This window comes from Haliotis rubra, unplaced genomic scaffold, assembly GCF_003918875.1.
Source record: "Haliotis rubra isolate DU_JTF1 unplaced genomic scaffold, ASM391887v1 Scf397, whole genome shotgun sequence".
NCBI classification, from domain to species: Eukaryota; Metazoa; Mollusca; class Gastropoda; order Lepetellida; family Haliotidae; genus Haliotis; species Haliotis rubra.
Genome location: NW_025767076.1, coordinates 358875 through 378467, shown reverse-complemented (window position 1 = coordinate 378467; position 19593 = coordinate 358875). Strand labels below are relative to the sequence as shown.

Here is a 19593-nt window from a genome sequence, read left to right as displayed (position 1 = left end):
AATAATGAATGCTTATACAAATGTGTTAATATACCATTTACTATTAACCAACTAATTATAGTTTGAAAGCCTTATTGAGATTCATTCACTCTAACATATGATACCAGAATGGTGTCTACTTGTCTGAGTGTAAGCTAACAGTATTAAGCCATTTAGTGATGAGCTTTCCTCTGATGATGGGCAATGGTATGTTGGTCCAGTTACAGATTGCATCTTGTCATTTCAAGATGAACTCAGCCTAAAACTTCATCATGACAAGGTGACTTGTGTCCATACAACCAAAACAATGAAAACAGCAGGAGGTTGGTTCTGAGGCATACCAACATTCTACTTTGACATTCAGGGCCCCGTTCCTCAAAGCGATCATTGCTACTATCAGTTGTAAGACCCTTACGATCAACTTTCCAATTATCGTAAATAGCAATTTATTGTCGTTCCTAAAAGTTATTGTAAGGGAATTGTAAGTATCGTGAATGTAAATCTTTCGATTGTAAATTACAATCGTGATCTTCTGTGCAAAAGTTAGAAATAATGCGTTTACATTACTTCCAGTTGGTGAGTGTTGCTTTCCCTTTCACGACGTCGATGGGGGGACGCTTGATCGGTATAAGAGTTCCATCAACACATCCAAACACTTTAGGAAAGCCACTGATCTCATAAAAGCCCATCATGATATGAGGTGCTGTTTCGACAGTAGGAAAATGTATGTTGTTCAAGACGTCAATTCTTCCTCTAATCGTTGGGTGAATCACCCTACATACACTTGACTTAGCGGTGCCATGGATATCTCCAAGCTTGCAGAAAAACCCACCCTTAGCAAGATATCGCAAAGTAATTAAAACCTTGCTTTCTACAGATAGTGCATGTAAACGCTGAGTGTCCGAGGACAACCCAGTTTCTAGCATGCTTACCAGTTTCAGAATGGAAGCCCTCGTCATTCTGTACCTTGAAAATATTTCAGCATCATTGTAAACATCAAGAACACGACTACGGTCGTGAAATATCCTCTTAGGGCCAAATTTCTGTCTCCTTTGTTTATGAATTACAACAAACGCCGCCATCTTGTTCCAACACAACAATCGATCATAAGTAAGTTACAGACGGTCATTAGCAACTTACGGAATTGATTGTAACTTACAACTATTGTAACTTACCATTGCTTTGAAGAACGGTGGAGTGATTGTAAGTTAAAGTTACAATTGGATTGTAGTGATTTACAACTATTATAGTGTTATAATCGCTTTGAGGAATGGGGCCCTGAAAAGAACATGACCAGAAGAATCACTCACTCTGTAAGGAGGCTTGTAAGTGAGACTGGTCTAATATGGCCATCACTGGAAGTCTAAATCCATGCATCCTGAACCAGGCCAGTCAGCATGAGCGTCTCCAGACCCAGACAGCAATATGTACCGACATGATGCTGCATTACTGACTGGAATCTCAGAACCATATCATCACGGTCCAACCCCAGACAGCAATATGTACCGACATGATGCTGCATTACTGACTGGAATCTCAGAACCATATCATCACGGTCCAACCCCAGACAGCAATATGTACCGACATGATGCTGCATTACTGACTGGAATCTCAGAACCATATCATCACGGTCCAACCCAAGGCTAAGGGACACAACTCAAATGTGCTTCTACAATCTGCATATTAACCATTAATGAAACATTAGACTGTTCTGACTGAAGTGTTTTGGTCATAAAGTGTGATGCCACTTTTGTTTATGTAAGTATGCATTGTCTACCACAGCACACTGTTCAAGCACCAGCAAACTATCAGCAGGAAATATACATCCCGCCTTCGTCCCATCGCCATCATCACTAGCAGCAGTTCATCTTCTTTTTCCGCCGTTCGAACATGTCTGTATTTTCCCGCTGTACATCTGAAAGTTAAGAGTGTTTGTCAAGAAGTAAATATACATACAGAGTTACAGAAAGAATTCCCAGTACATGAAAAGTTAATGAAAGATTCACGCTATATATAGTTACAGAGACAATTCCCACTTTTTCAAAGCTATTAAAAGAATTCCCACTTTCCCTAGAGTTAGGTAAGCATTCCCATGATAGATAAAGACAGATAAGCATTTCTACTATTAAAACAAGAGTCATTAGAGGATGACAAATTCCCCCAACCCCCACAAAATTGAAAGAACAAATCAGCTGACAGTTACTTCAACTGAAGTTAAAGTCCAACTTGATTTTTTTAGACAAAGTCCCAATCGTTTCCATGGAAACCAATAAAAATAGAAATGCCTAAAATTCTGCAAATACCACTTTGGGATCTAATTGATATATCTGCCAAGTTTTGTGATAGATATTGCGTGTTTTATGCTCCGGAAACGAAATCCACCCCTTTTTGAGACTAAATCCAAATTGCTTTCATGGAAATCGAGAAAAAATAAAAATGCAAAAAAGCTGTAAATAGCAAAAGTCACCACTTTAGATTCTGTTGATATATCTACAAATTTGAAACATACTGAACAGTTTTTGAGGTTATTTTGAGTATGAGGTGAGTTACAAAACCCAGCTAGTTGAGCCCCCAAAATTATTGAAGCCCAAGGTGAAAGTACTCCATCTGTAAACATAGTGAGTGAGACTATTCCTAGTACAAACTGAGTGAATGAAAGTATTATTGTACACGCTCTGTTCCTCCATCTGGCATCAAACAGTGAATGAAAGTATTATTGTACACGCTCTGTTCCTCCATCTGGCACCAAACAGTGAATGAAAGTATTATTGTACACGCTCTGTTCCTCCATCTGGCATCAAACTGAGTGAATGAAAGTATTATTGTACACGCTCTGTTCCTCCATCTGGCATCAAACAGTGAATGAAAGTATTATTGTATACACTCTGTTCCTCCATCTGGCATCAAACTGAGTGAATGAAAGTATAATTGTATACACTCTGTTCCTCCATCTGGCATCAAACTGAGTGAATGAAAGTATTATTGTATACACTAAGTTCCTCCATCTGGCATCAAACTGAGTGAATGAAAGTATTATTGTATACACTCTGTTCCTCCATCTGGCATCAATTACTTCAATGATCTGGTTAGCGTTAACATGTCACACAGTAGTATCTAACAGTTGGCAGCAGACATACAAAAATCATAATGAAATTCAAGGTTAACATGTCAGACACCTTGTGTGAAGATTATAGGAGTATCAGTACTGGAATGTTAAAATATTGGAAATTTTAACTATAAATTGTATATTTATATACTTATCCTATCTCACGACTTGCACTTATCCCACGGTAGGAAGGTGGGTCATGGATTACCCGAAGTTCAAGCGATAACAGCTAAGCGTTATGCCCAAACAACTGTAGGAAGCAACTACAAGGTAGGCCAATAACTACCAAGTTACTATGTGCGAGGGTTAGTGCGAACCCATTGACTTACTAAGCACAAGTGCTCCCAGGGACCGGGATTCCTGAGCAATGTGGTGTTCAGTCACTACCTTCACAAAGTGAAAGGACGTAGCTTAGCGAGTGTAATCAGTCGCATCGCCATGATTTCCAAGGTACCCCCGTAATAAAAGTCTAACGACTAGTATCGGGCCAGCCCCTGCTTCGAAACAACCCCCACAGACACCGTCCCGAGGAGGGTGAAAGGGTAATTGAATCGGTAAAACTCACAATTTTAACGTTCAGTACCACAACATCATCTTATGACTTCCACTACTTACCACAGTAAGATCACATAGATGTGTATAGGCACTTAGAAGCATGAACGCTACGAAGTGTAACACTTCGGGAAAGACTCACTTCACTGACTTAATTACTCCGTGGAGCAGAGGACAGTAAGTGAGGTGGCGACTCTCTGTAGTCTCAAACAAATGAGAGGAGAAATCTAAATCCCGGAAGGAACAAAGACGTAAATCAGAAAAAAGTTTTCCAGATTTATTCAGATTGTACACAAGCAGAAACGATCGTGACTTGGGATCAACTGCCCAATGGGATCCATATAGCATCGGAGCACAAGGAAGTTCATTATCTGCGATGTTGTGCCGCTGATAACTGCTGGGCAAGGGACGAGTGGTCCAAACTGATGAAGGCCTTGAATATCCGTCACCGACACATCTCTGAGGTAATGAGATGAAAATACTGTGTCAGATCGCCAAAAACAATCCTCCATTATGGCAGTTAACGAGCAGTTGCTATGCAACGCCATAGTAGAAGCCAATGCCCTGGTTTCATGAGGGTTGACTGCCGTAGGTGGTGGCAAACCGCAAAAGTGTAGGCTCGAAGTTTTGTAGCTCGTAGCCAATATGAAAGTGTTGTGCGAGAAACTTCCGCCTTGGAAGCAGTAGACAAGGGTATAAACAGTCTCTTACGCGAGACGACGGCGGCTCTGGCGATGCTTTAAAGGTAACGCTTCTGAAGTGTAACACGCCGGGAATGACTCACTTCACTGGACGTAATTACTCCGTGGAGCAGAGGACAGTAAGTGAGGTGGCGACCCTCCAGCGCCTCAAAAGCGAGACCTGCGATGGTCAGTTCGGACCCATTGACTTACTAAACACAAGTGCTCCAGGGACCGGGATTCCCGAGCAATGTGGTGTTCAGTCACTACCTTCATGAAAGTGAAAGGACAGAGCTTAGCGAGTGTAAACAGTCGCATTACCACGATTTCCAAGGTCTGACGACCAGTATCGGGCCAGCCCCTGCTTCGAAACAACCCCCACAGACACTGTCCCCTGGAGGGTGAAAGGGTAATTGAATCGGAAACTCGCAAGTCCCAGAAGAATCGAAGACACAAATCAGAAATAAAATTCAGAATTTTATTCAGATTGTACACAAAGCAGAAACGACCGCAACTGGTGATCATCTGCGCTGAAGCTGATGGTTGTCCCGATTGCCGAACAGGCGATAATGACAGTGCTGAATTCCAATTCGTTGTGATGAAGGGCCCTTTCTCCTGATGACCACTGCTAGGCCACTTGATGGCGAAAGTGAGCACCCCAGCTTGTAAGATGTGCCAACGAATAGGTGTTGAGTCGGTATGAAGGGCACCCTAGAGACTCCAACACAAACATTCCACTTGTTGAGCCACCAACAAAAGACTGAATGTAGTTGTGCGGGAAGACAAATCAACTCCCTGGGGTTGTCGTCCCCGATGTATGGGCACAGAACCATCTGAAGAGGGCAAGCTGCAGCTGGCCCCTGTAAGTCAGCGCTTGTGCCGACGCCAACCACCCTAGTAACTTCTGCCACTGGCGAAAGAGTGTGGGTTGGACCAACACTAGTGGTGCGTTGCACTGAATCTTGTCCCACCTCTCCTGGGGCACAAACATCATGACCTGGCGTGTTGAATATTGACCCAATAAGAAGAAATCAGCGGGTCGGTGTTACCCCTGATTGCTCCGAATTTAGCAGCCATCCTAATTGCGTGAGCAACTTGATGATGAACTGTCTGTGGAAAGGAAGGACGACTGGATCCTGCTGGGCTTGAACACAGTCGTCGATATTGTTGTCAGTTGTCACGCTCCGACAATGCAGGTAGCTTGTTATCAGAATGGGTATCTGAGTAAAAAGCCACGGGGCTGCACATATGCCCATACAGCAGGATCCTCCATTGGTATCAATGACGCCCCATAAAAGTAAATCGAAGATACTTCCGATAGTCTGGATGTATCCGGATGTGAAGGTAGGCGTCTCACAGGTCGAGGGACTGACTGACTGACTGACTGACTGACTGAGTTTAGTTTTACACCGCCTTTAGCAATCATCCAGCAAGATCACGGCGGGGGGCACCAGAAATGGGCTTAACACATTGTGCCCATGTGGGGATCGAACCGGGGTCTTCGGCGTGACGAGCCAACGCTTTAACCATTAGGCTACCCCACCGCCCCCAGTTCAACTTGAAGCAAACAGACAACAGTATTATGCCGAAATGTTGTATCGGTGACCTCAGGAACGTTTCTTTTGGCCGAACAAAATAATGGTGCGCCAGGTGGAGTGATATAAGGAGTAGATCGCTGCCTGGTGACAGTCCTTGCATAATGCAGTGACCTCTGAACTCAGTGCTTGAACTAGTCAAACCGTTCAAGGGTGTTTCTGTCCGTCACCCTCAATAAGCAGTCTCTCTCGACTGGCTGTCAAAATCCCGACACATTCACTCTTACCGGGAATGGCAGCGTTCGTTGTTACTTGCATTTAAAGGCTGGACTTGGTATCCGTTTCGTCGGACCAAGAGAATTCTGCAAGGGCACTTCATAGTCACTCTAATCATCAAAATTCCGGTAAACAAACAGTAGTCCGCCATTTGCAAACGTTACACACGAGTGACAGAAAAATACGGACAACATGGTCTTTGGTTAACCAGGCGAGTCGCAACCCATAAATTCCGGGCTGAGCTATGCTGCCTATTTGACAAAACATTGCTGGTACCATGCGCAAGAACTTCACCCATTGTTATCTGTCCAGAAACTTGCTTATCATGTAAAACAAAGGGAGCTGAAGATGACGAGCCGTCTGCAACAATTGCACCCAGTGATACACAAACACGCTGTTTCCAGTAGTCTGTAGTAACAAGACTCATCGGAGCGTCGTAGAGTATTCCTGGCTAGCAAGCGTATCTAGTTATGCCATATCGGGTGGTTGCAGAACTGACATCTACACCAAAGGGTAGAATCGTTGAACCGAATCATTCATCAAAAGTGAAGATCGGATGGTAGATTAAATCTGGAATGAGATGAGCCCCGGTTACAGAGGACTCTTGAGAACTGGGATCATCAGGCCGTCAAGTGCCGGAGCGTGATATCTCTAGATGACTGCGCTACTAACATCACATGTAAATCAAATCGGCATGGTGAAGCACATAGCTACTACCTCTGTACATTGATCTTGAACGGCCAGGTGAACTGGTTCGACGATAGGGAGCTTTCGACCTGGTGAAACGGTACGAGCCGGCAGGTAAATCAGTTCAGGGTGGTGAGCCGGAAAGTTGACGTGATCTGAATCAGTCCGATGTGATCTGAATTGTGACTGATCTGGATTGGTTCGGTAAACCGAAATGGTTAAATGATCTCAGCTGATGGAGAGATCTAGAACGCTCAGATGAACCGGTGAGGCGAGGTGAAATGTTCCGGCCGAGGTGAGTCGTTTCGGTGCTGTGAATTGAATCGATGATGTGAACTGTTTCGGCGATAAGAAACAGTCTTAATATTATGGCGAACTGAGTCAATGTCGTATTCACATACGGCGTGGCGAAACGGTTCGGTCTGGTGAATCCATTTGGTATGCCGAACCGATTCGGTGTGGTGAATCGGTTCGGCAATTTGACGGTTCGGTTTGGTGAAACCATTCGATATGGCGAGCCGATTCGGTGTGGTGAATCCATTCGGTATGGCGAACCGATTGGGTGTGGTGAATCCATTCGGTATGGCGTTGAAACGGTTCGGTCTGGTGAATCCGTTCGGTATGGCGAACCGATTCTGTGTGGTGAATCGGTTCAGCGATTTGACGATGTAGATCGGATGTGTGAGTCAACTGGCAACACAGAGCGTTTTGATGAGCATGTCTACATGCTCTAAAAACGTCCTTAATAAGGGAGCACATTCCCGACAATGTTTGCTCCAGGAACATGACGATTGGGGATCCGAGGAAGTAAATATTGTTACAGTGTGCGCAAAATTACGGTACTGAGTGTAGACTGACAAGACGGGATATCCTGATTCACCTGAAGTGAATGAGACCGACTACGAGAATCACTCTGACGAAAACACACTGTACGGCTAGGTGAACCGGATCGAAATGTGAACCCGTTAGTCCTGGTAAACCCCTTCGATTACGTGAATCAGTTCGGTCAGGTGAACCCATTCAATTACGTGAATCAGTTCGGTCAGGTGAACCCATTTGATGACGTGAATCAGTTCGGTCAGGTGAACCCATTCGAAGATGTACTGGTGAGCCGGCTCGGGAAAGTGAACTGATTCGTCCTGGTGAACCCATTCGATTACGTGAATCAATTGGAACTGATACGTTAGAAGGCCAACAAGAGCTCAAGCGTGAACGAGACCTAGAACAACTCTTCCCAGCAGTGGAAGAACGTATTCGAACCTTCGCACCAGATGGTGACTCAACTCGTGTGGGTGAATTGTTTCGGTGAGATAAAACCATGGAAAGAGGAGAGTGGGTACGTTCCAACCGCGCTGATCCCCGCTTCGACGGTGAATGCTTAGAAATTCTCAAAGTCTGTGAACGTTCCGAAGAAACAGACCTACGAGATAATGTAGATCGCAGATCTTGCGTAGAAGAAATATCGGTCATTACCACCCTGGTAAGCTCATGAGAACTAAAACTGGGTGGGGGCTCCCCTAAAGCCTTTTAACGTTCTCAGACAAATAGGAATCCGACGAAGCGTCCATAAAATCCTCGTCATGAGAGACGGGCGATTTAGAACGGTGAGCAGTGAGGGTGGGGTGATCTAAGCATTGTTTCTTAGCGGGAGATGGACCAGACCCCGCAGAATTAGTCCTAGCCCTATCTGCCAAACGTCTGGCACAAGCACGTTTGTAAGATTTAAACGCCTCATTAGACAGACCTGAACACTTAGGACAGCGTGTGTCCCAGTCACAAAAAAACACACAATCAACACACGATGTGTGTGGGTCCCATGCTGAAAATACTTTATTATAAAGGGCACAAAACTTCCGTTTACTGGCCTGAACAGGCTTAACCATTTTGAGCAATTCTCAGACGAAATTATTTTCACGTCCACTCAGTGGAGCGACAAGAAAGAGAATGAGTATGTGAGGTGATCACGTGGGTGAGGACTGCGCATGCCTCGTGCTGTCATGGACTGGTGAGCATGACTGAGGCAGGAAGGCACGCACAGCACGGGGACAGGGACAAGGTAGGCCTGGAGCAAAGTTTTAATTCGTTTCCACTCATGGTCGAATGAAGAGAGAGAGGTGGGCAAGTCGTGAGATAGGATAAGTTTAAAAATTAACAATTACTGGGGTATCAATACTCAAATGTTAAACACAAAGATCATATTGGTATCAATACTCAAATGTTAAATACAAAGATCATATTAGTATCAATACTCAAATGTTAAACACAAAGATCATATTAGTACCAATACTCAAATGTTGAACACAAAGATCATATTAGTATCAATACTCAAATGTTAAACACAAAGATCAAATTGGTATCAATACTCAAATGTTAAACACAAAGATCATATTGGTATCAATACTCAAATGTTAAACACAAAGATCATATTAGTATCAGTATGCAAATGTTCAATATAAAGATTATAGGGATATCAGTACAGAAATGTTAAAATGTGATGATTATAGGGCTACTCACTTATCAAGTCATTTCCTATTTGCTTTGTGGGTGATGTGGCAGAGGTATCGACTTCTTTAAGCAGAGCACTGTCAAAGGCCAAAGACACTGCTCTGAAGACAAAGTCTCGAACATTCTCACCTGAAAGGAGATTAGAATATGACACAAGGACGACTGATGGCAAAATGATTAGAAAATAGTGTTAGATTTATAGTCACTCTCAGTAACATAGTATCATGCCAACAGAGGACTACAGAGTATTTACACAGGGTAACACAGGGGGTCAGTGTTAACACAGGGTAACACAGGGGGTCAGTGTTAACACAGGGTAACACAGGGGGTCAGTGTTAACACAGGGTAACACAGGAGGTCAGTGTTAACACAGGGTAATACAGGGGGTCAGTGTCAACACAGGGGTCAAAGGGTAACACAGGGGTCAGCATTAACACAGGGTAACACAGGGGGGTCAGTGTTAACACAGGGTAACACAGGGGGTCAGTGTTAACACATAACACATGGTAAACACAGGGGTCAGTTAACACACAAGGGTAACACAGGAGGTCAGTATTAAACAACACATGGTAACACAGGGGTCAGTGTTAACACAGGGTAATACAGGGGGTCAGTATTAACACACAGGGGGTAACACAGGGGTCAGTATTAACACAGGGTAACACAGGGGTCAGTATTGAGTGTTAACATGGTAACACAGGGGGTCAGCATTAACACAGGGTAACACAGGGGGTCAGCATTAACACAGGGTAATACAGGGGTCAGTGTGAACACATGGTAACACTTTAACACAGGGGTAATACAGGGGTCAGGGTCAGTATTAACACATGGTAATACAGGGGTCAGTATTACACACAGGGGTGGTAACACAGGGGTCAGTATTAACACAGGGTAATACAGGGGTCAGTATTAACACATGGTAACACAGGGGTCAGTATTAACACAGGGTAACACATGTCAGTACACAGGGGTCAGTATTAACACATGGTAACACAGGGGTCAGTATTAACACATGGTAATACAGGGGTCAGTGTTTAACACAGGGTAATAACACAGGGGGGTCAGTATTAACACAGGGGGTAACACAGGGGTCAGTATTAACACAGGGTAATACAGGGGGTCAGTATTAACACATGGTAATACAGGGGGTCAGTGTTTACACAGGGTAATACAGGGGGTCAGTATTAACACAGGGTAACACAGGGGGTCAGTGTTTACACAGGGTAATACAGGGGTCAGTGTTAACACACAGGGTAACACAGGGTAATACAGGGGTCAGTATTTACACACAGGGTAATACAGGGGTCAGTATTAACACATGGTAATACAGGGGGTATTAACACATTAACACAGGGTAACACAGGGGTCAGTATTAACACATGGTAACACAGGGGGTCAGTGTTTACACAGGGTAATACAGGGGGTCAGTGTTAACACAGGGTAACACAGGGGGTCAGTGTTAACACAGGGTAATACAGGGGGTCAGTATTAACACAGGGTAATACAGGGGGTCAGTGTTAACACAGGGTAATACAGGGGGTCAGTGTTAACACAGGGTAACACAGGGGGTCAGTGTTTACACAGGGTAACACAGGGGTCAGTGTTAACACAGGGTAATACAGGGGGTCAGTATTAACACAGGGTAACACAGGGGGTCAGTATTAACACAGGGTAACACAGGGGGTCAGTATTAACACAGGGTAACACAGGGGGTCAGTGTTAACACATGGTAACACAGGGGGTCAGTGTTAACACATGGTAACACAGGGGGTCAGTGTTAACACATGGTAACACAGGGGGTCAGTGTTAACACATGGTAACACAGGAGGTCAGTATTAACACATGGTAACACAGGGGGTCAGTGTTAACACATGGTAACACAGGGGGTCAGTGTTAACACATGGTAACACAGGGGGTCAGTGTTAACACATGGTAACACAGGGGGTCAGTGTTAACACAGGGATCAGAGAATATCAGTATGAACAGTGTAAGACAGGATATCAATATTAACACAATTCAAATACTGGCCTCTTGGCAATTGACAATTTATGAGAAGTAATATCTATACCAAACCAAACCTAGTTGAATAGACTACAACAAGAGCTGATACTATAACATCTCTCAGGTCGATAGCATGTGATATGTTCACCCCGTCATTATTTTACAAGTATTCTCTGGGACCTCATTTTCAATTTTATTCATGGCTTTCCTGTTCATTGAAAAATTCATTCACGTTTTTACAATATACCTTGCCCTGTAAAAGTACAGACAAAACATCCTAATGACACAATATATCCTAATGTTAGGTTGTCGGAACAGTGCACATCTGCCAAGAAGTCAGCCATTTCAATTCTCTTTGCATAATGTTACCTGTCTTGGAGGAAACTGCCCAGAACTCAGCACCTAACTGATTGGCCAGCGCAATAGCACGGAACTCAATATCGATGTACCCTGCCGGAGACTGGAAAGTAAAGACAGGGGATTAGTCCAGATTTGATACATCTGGACTAATTTTGGTAAGAACACACCACAATATTCAAATACAGTTCCCTCTATTGATTCTGCATCAGAACACACAGTGATCATCATAACAGCTGACCAAGGAGGGCCTGTAGATAAGTCCTGCTGACATGGAGCAGTTATCATGGTAACAATGCTATTGAGTGGGGTGTAATCCGTTGCTGACTTAAAAACATCAGCTGAAAAAACTGTCCGGTCCCAGGCGCGTATCTAGGATTTTGGAGAAGGGGATGCACATAAACCAGGAAGTCCAAAGATTAGGGGGAAATGCTCCTCAGGGAATTTTCTTTCGGCAAAGAAGGGGCGTGTGTGCACACCCCCTCTGGATCTGCCCCTGAGTCCAATATAATCTTTGACTGGAGGTGACCCTGCTATTGGGTCAGTGCTCACCATGTATTCCCAGCATGTTCTCAACAGACCTGAAATCTCACTGCCACTACTAAAACAAAGATCTGGGGACATCCCATTCATGCCATGTCATAACAACTTTTGAGAACTCGCATTGACTGATAAAATGTCCAACAAGAAACTGACATGAGTCAATGAGAACACAGTTTTCTAAAGCACTTGTATCAAACTGGTGATGTCCAGTCCAGATTATTCTTTGAAAATCACATTGACAAAATTCTCAATACAAAACCTGAAAACTGAAAGCAAGCAACATTCAGGTATGTCTAATGTACACATCATATTTGTTCATCTGGAACAAGCCCATTTTCACCCCTTCCAAGATTAAATGATTAGAAAACACATGTTCTGATAGGTCAAATGCAAGGTCTTCCTGGGGAGAAATGGATACCCACAGATCTGTGTTGGGCATTAATTAGGAGATAAACTTACTGTGTTGGAAAATCAGAGGTATTTAACAAAATTATAATAGCTCTAAATTTGATTTAATACTGAACGCGTAGCATGAGGTTTTAAATACAAAATTCAGAGCTATTATAATATCATTATATACCTCTGATTTTCCAACACAGTAAGTTTATCTCCATTCAACCGTAACCGCGTTATTAAGATTTAAAAAAAAAATACATATTGTGTTGGAAAATCAGAGTTATATAAGGTGATTACAGATACTTCTGAATGACTATAATAAACCAATAACAATCCAGTATTTACTGAAGTCATGGTAGAATTAGAAATAAGATATGATCGTAATGAGATTGGTCCAGATTAAAAACATTCCTTACCGTTTTTGACTTCTTACCGTGACAGACTTCTCAAGATCTGACAATGATCTAAATCTCAGGATTTTACATGTAAAAGAGCAACATAACTAACATTGAATAATTTCCATAACCTTTTCAAAACAGTCTCATCCAAGAGAAGGCATGTTTCAAGTTTAACGATGTAACCATCAGTAATCATTGAGATAGTGAACTACATCCACATTCCTACACTCTAACATTAGGACCAGACCTGGAATGCCCCTCCCTCATTGGAATCACTGCGTACCATCAGATCTTTCTTAGTTCCAACCAGACATTTGATTGGGTCAGCTGCATTCTCACAAGCCTCGTCCATCCACTTGGGAACACTCCGTAACGACGCCTCGTCAGACAGGTCAAACGCAACGATCACAACTGTAAACACACAAACAATACAGTCTCCCTCTTCGCTATTTCAAGGCATTGCCACACTAGAACTAGACCTTCCTCCATGTGATAACAACAATATTTCCAAAGCATATTTTCTTTAAAAGTGATGACAAAAGGAAGATGTAAACCAATGAATTAAAAGAAAACAACTGATGGACATTGTTCATTTCTTCAACTGACATAAAGTCATGTCAGGTCGGATAGTTACAGTCACTGAACACCAACTATCTACAGTTTAATCAGAGACACTTAATATATAATCCAGGGAAAGGAATATATTTTCTAAATAAAATCAAAAGGGCCCCAGCATGTTTTAAAGTGGTACAACTGAGAAGAACCATGCATATCATTTTTGACTTGGCAGTCACTACCTGTGAGCAATTTAGAATGTGAAAGAGAAGGACAGAGTGATCTCCCCTAGTTGTACTCACTGTTAGCTCCCCTGTAGTAGGAAGCTGCTATACACTTGAACCTCTCCTGGCCTGCTGTGTCCCATCTGTCAACAAGACAATGTATACATAATGGGCTGCTATCTCAGCAGGGTCCTCACATTGAAAATAAGTGTCTAAACAACATCTTTCAGTTGGAGCTATCGGTCGGCAGTCACTGTCTCACAAGTACAGTGGAAGCTCTCAAAACCGGCAGCCCTCCAATCCGGCATCCTCTCAATATTGGCACTAGAAGTTGGTCCCGGCAGAAGCTAGTTAATTTATGATTATTTACACGCCCTCTAATATGGCGTCAGTCTATTCCTTACTTTGGCACAACAAAGACCGCCCAATTGACTGTAATTTGTATTGTAATTAACGCTCTCTAAACCGGCACCTGGTATCTCGGCTCTCCTGTTGATTAGCTGATTGGCTGAACATGTATTAACAACACAGTGAATTACCATCGGCATTAAGCTCATTGATGTTGCCTGATGAAAGGAGTATGGATAAGGATTTGGCAAATTAGTGAGTGACATGTGCCACTTGTATTATAAATTATTGCAAACAGTAAATTTGGCAAAATTAACACACTGACGAATGATTGGTTTTTGACTGCCCGCAGTAAAAACATGCCCATTTCTGGACCTATTTTGAAAGAGAAAACTGAAATGCATCAGAAGGTTGTCTGGCACGTTGGAAGACACGATACCTGATAAGACCCTATCCAAGAATTAATGAATGAAGAATATGATGACTATCAACACGTTGTTCAGTTGTATCTTACGGAACATGAAAGATCATTATCAGGTTGAAAAGTTCTCTAAACCGGCATGCCCTCAATACCAGCATTTTTTATCGGTCCCAACGAATGCCAGTTTTGAGGGCTTCCACTGTAATCCCACACCCAGTGACGTAATACAGAAATAAGCACACTGTAGGAACATACATCTTTGGGTGACAGTATTTAAGGGACCATCTTTAACATAGATGACATGTGTGACAACTTATATGTAACTTTCACCAAGGTCACAAAATCATAACAAAAGTACAAAAATATTTGACATGTTCCTTCAGAATAATATTTACAAGCAGACTGTGTCTTGAGCCGATCTGAACATTATTTCTGTAATGAAGCTCTGTCAACTTGATGTTGTCGGAAGCCTGACTTGACAGAGGCCTTTCACATGTACATCTTTGGTGAAACACAGGAGAAAAAAATCTCACATTCAAACCCAGATCATACTTTACTGGCACAAGGGAAGCAACTCTGTAAAGCAAACTGAGACAAACAATGAACCAGCTCCCCATGATGGAAATAAAATACTGTGTCTTTAACAATATAGATAATTCATAAAGACAGGATAGCCTTGAACCAAGTACCACCCAAAAATCCCATTCAAATCACTTTTTAAGATGTAAATATTATACATATTTGTACACTTATCTTGCATTACTCCTCAATGCATTTAGTGCCTGTATGCTGATAAAAGGCACAAAGCTGTGAGAGAATGTCTGTGGTCTGAGTCTGTTCTGATTCACTTGCGTGTTACTGCATGTGAGAGAATGTCTGTGGTCTGAGTCTGTTCTGATTCACTTGCGTGTTACTGCATGTGAGAGATTGTCTGTGGTCCGAGTCTGTTCTGATTCACTTGCGTGTTACTGCATGTGAGAGAATGTCTGTGGTCTGAGTCTGTTCTGATTCTGTGGTTGAGTTCTGATTCACTTGTTACTGCATGTGAGAGAATGTCTGTGGTCCGAGTCTGTTCTGATTCACTTGTGTGTTACTGCATGTGAGAGAGAATGTCTGTGGTCTGAGTCTGTTCTGATTCACTTTTATGCGTGTTACTGCATGTGAGAGAATGTCTGTGGTCTGAGTCTGTTCTGATTCACTTGCGTGTTACTGCATGTGAGAGAATGTCTGTGGTCTGAGTCTGTTCTGATTCACGTTGCGTGTTACTGCATGTGAGAGAATGTCTGTGGTCTGAGTCTGTTCTGATTCACGTTACTGCAGCGTGTTACTGCATGTGAGAGATTGTCTGTGGTCCGAGTCTGTTCTGATTCACTCTAGCGTGTTACTGCATGTGAGAGAATGTCTGTGGTCTGAGTCTGTTCTGATTCAAGTGTCTGTGGTTACTACTGCATGTGAGAGATTGTCTGTGGTCCGAAGTCTGTTCTGATTCACTTGCGTGTTACTGCATGTGAGAGAATGTCTGTGGTCTGAGTCTGTTCTGATTCACGTGCGTGTTACTGCATGTGAGAGATTGTCTGTGGTCTGAGTCTGTTCTGATTCACGTGCGTGTTACTGCATGTGAGAGATTGTCTGTGGTCTGAGTCTGTTCTGATTCAGTCTGTTCTGATTCACTAGCGTGTTACTGCATGTGAGATTGTCTGTGGTCTGAGTCTGTTCTGATTCACTTGCGTGTTACTGCATGTGAGAGATTGTCTGTGGTCTGAGTCTGTTCTGATTTACTTGCGTGTTACTGTATGTGAGAGAGAATGTCTGTGGTCTGAGTCTGTTCTGATTCACTTACTGCATGTGAGAGAATACCGCATTCACGTGTTATGTGCGTGTTGAGCTGTTCGATTGTTGTTGCTGTCTAATGCGCGTTGTTGCGTGTTGCTGCGTGTTACTGCATGTGAGAGAATGTCTGTGGTCTGAGTCTGTTCTGATTCACTTGCGTGTTACTGCATGTGAGAGATTGTCTGTGGTCCGAGTCTGTTCTGATTCACTTGCGTGTTACTGCATGTGAGAGAATGTCTGTGGTCTGAATCTGTTCTGATTCACGTGCGTGTTACTGCATGTGAGAGATTGTCTGTGGTCCGAGTCTGTTCTGATTCACTTGCATGTTACTGCATGTGAGAGAATGTCTGTGGTCTGAGTCTGTTCTGATTTCGATGTTACTGCATGTGAGATTGTCTGTGGTCTGAGTCTGTTCTGATTCGCGCGTGTTACTGCATGTGAGAGATTGTCTGTGGTCTGAGTCTGTTCTGATTCACTTGCGTGTTACTGCATGTGAGAGATTGTCTGTGGTCTGAGTCTGTTCTGATTCACTTGCGTGTTACTGTATGTGAGAGAATGTCTGTGGTCTGAGTCTGTTCTGATTCACGTGCGTGTTACTGTATGTGAGAGAATGTCTGTGGTCTGAGTCTGTTCTGATTCACTTGCGTGTTACTGCGTGTTACTGCGTGTTACTGCATGTTACTGCGTGTTGCTGCGTGTTGCTGCGTGTTGCTGCGTGTTGCTGCGTGTTACTGCGTGTTACTGCATGTTACTGCGTGTTGCTGCGTGTTACTGCGTGTTACTGCGTGTTGCTGCGTGTTGCTGCGTGTTGCTGCGTGTTACTGCGTGTTACTGCATCCCTTCATAAATTCAACTCATTATTCAGCAATCACTAGAATCGAATGTTCATAAAAAAAATTTAAAAGGAGTGTTTTTACTTAAATTTCGTGGTTATTTGTCAAAGCATGATATGGAAAATGAATATATCCAAACCAGGATGGATAGTCATGTATTTTCAGTTTAACAGCAAATGGGTCACTGTCATGATAAATTCACACTGTCATAAAGTCAGCACTGTGAAAACTTTATTGGTTGTTGTTTCAGAGATACACTCATGGAAACAAATAAGGGAACACATGGTAGTACAAGTGTTCCTTTATCTATATCCAGAATTTCACTCACAGTGCAATACATACCTTGTGAAGAAACCTGGAAAAGAATAAAGGAACACTTATTTGTTCCGATGAGTACCGGTATATTAGGTACCTACTGTTTGTATTTTGTACCTATTTTTTTTTATTCATTACCCACTATGACAAGTAAGATACAACTGGCATGAACCACTCACATCTGTAAGGTGAAGGGTGTGGACAAAATGCTGAACTTCTCCACTTCAAAGTCGACCCCGATCGTAGCCTTGTAGTCTCGGTCAAACACATCGTGGCAGAACCTGTGGAACATTCACACGGTCACAACACTGGAAATAGGCCTAAAAAATGTTGTGGTTCCGATTACTGGACCGACCCTTGATTTCTGGTGCCGACCCTATTTTTTTAAGCGGTATAAAACAAGCGTTCAGATACCATTGTTTTTTCCCGGCACCGACGGACATCAGTCATTCTGATAGAAAAATTTGACAAGATCGTAGAGATGGTGGCAAGCTTGATTAAATAAACAATTTCACATTGATAAATGTGTTATTAGTTTGTACTTTACCTCTTAAAAAAATGTGAAAAATATTTAAAAAATTCTTACCTACCTACCCTAAATTTTAAAGAGCTGTAATCGGAACCACAACAATTTTTTCACTTGGCCTTATCACTGGTCTCTTATCAATACCTTCTCATAGAATCTGTCTTGTACAAGAATGAATGGATAGTTTTTTCAGTCAGTAAAGGCTCAAAACAAAGCTATGGTAGATGCACTGAAAATGAAAGATGATTATCTTTTTGAAATCCCATTGCATTTTGAGACTACAGTATATCACTGCTTCCAGCAACATCATCATCATCAATCATCATCATCATCATCATCATCATCATCATCATCATCATCATCATATTATCATATTATCACAAGTTGGTTTCACAAACCTTACCCATGATAGAAATCAGAGAAAGCAAATGCTTTTATATAACAACCAGTGTTTGCCACTAATATGGCAATGTCCCCCGCCACTAAAGAATGGAATATCTATATTTACTACTTTATATTTTTTGGTCACATACAAGATTCCTGAAATGACTGGTGTCTGCCTAATCACCCAATGTAGGCTGTCAACATAATTGAAAACATTGGGTGCAATGTTTTATGAGATATCGCGTTTAAATAAGTTTGAAAAGCGGTCAAAGTGTCGTGGTGACCTTGAAGATAAGGTCAAGGTCACCCAAATCGACTAGTGTGTGGGTAGTGCCCCAATGTAGACTGTCACCAAATTTGAAGACATTGGGTACAACAGTTCATGAGATATCTCGTTAACAAGAGTTTGAAAAGTGGTCAAAGTGTTGTGACCTTGAAAATAAGGTCAAGGTCACCCAAATCGACTAGTGTGTGGGTAGTCCCCCAATGTAGACTGTCACCAAATTTGAAGACATTGGGTACAACAGTTCATGAGATATCTCGTTAACAAGAGTTTGAAAAGTGGTCAAAGTGTTGTGACCTTGAAAATAAGGTCAAGGTCACCCAAATCGACTAGTGTGTGGGTAGTCCCCCAATGTAGGCTGTCACCAAATTTGAAGACATTGGGTACAACAGTTCATGAGATATCGCGTTAACAAGAATCGGGACAAACGCCGCTGAATACATAGCCCCCCGTTCCGGCGAGGGACAACTAGGCTACCCCAGCACCTCAAGCACATTGTGACAACCTTCCTCCCAGGTGTGTCTCCCGTACCTGTTGACGAGACAGGTCTTCCCCACAGCTACATCTCCCACCAGCACTGCCTTGGATATCTTTAACCTGGAACAGCAAACACATCCGACCTATTACGGGGCTGTAACCATGGTAACACTTCACAGCATCAGAACTCAAGACAGACACTTGTCAAACTAGAGAAGAAGCTGTAATCACTGAATTTCACATTTTGGCCGGATTCACAAATAGCAATATTCCAGGTACAGTACTACCATTTGGAAAGAATCAAGTCTCAAGCAGACAAGCAAGTGGTTGATGTTATGAGCAAACTCACAAGCCAGAACCCATGAAGATCCGGGTTAGAACT

General features: G+C 42.7%; 1 protein-coding gene across 2 annotated transcripts in view; it reads right to left on the bottom strand.

The window, feature by feature from the left end:
- Nucleotides 1–327: 327 nt before the first annotated feature.
- The window catches only part of LOC124286955 (ras-related protein Rab-34-like), a 32128-nt gene continuing 12862 nt past the window's right edge, over nt 328–19593 (bottom strand). For both annotated transcript variants that reach the window (XM_046723411.1, XM_046723412.1), the window contains exons 4-10: nt 19266–19331; nt 17721–17822; nt 13873–13937; nt 13299–13426; nt 11691–11781; nt 9330–9449; nt 328–1894 (exon numbers count right to left, since the gene is read on the bottom strand). In XM_046723411.1, coding sequence (XP_046579367.1) covers nt 1833–1894; nt 9330–9449; nt 11691–11781; nt 13299–13426; nt 13873–13937; nt 17721–17822; nt 19266–19331 — 634 coding nt within the window. In that variant the 3' untranslated portion in view covers nt 328–1832. The remainder of the gene's footprint in view (nt 1895–9329; nt 9450–11690; nt 11782–13298; nt 13427–13872; nt 13938–17720; nt 17823–19265; nt 19332–19593) is intronic.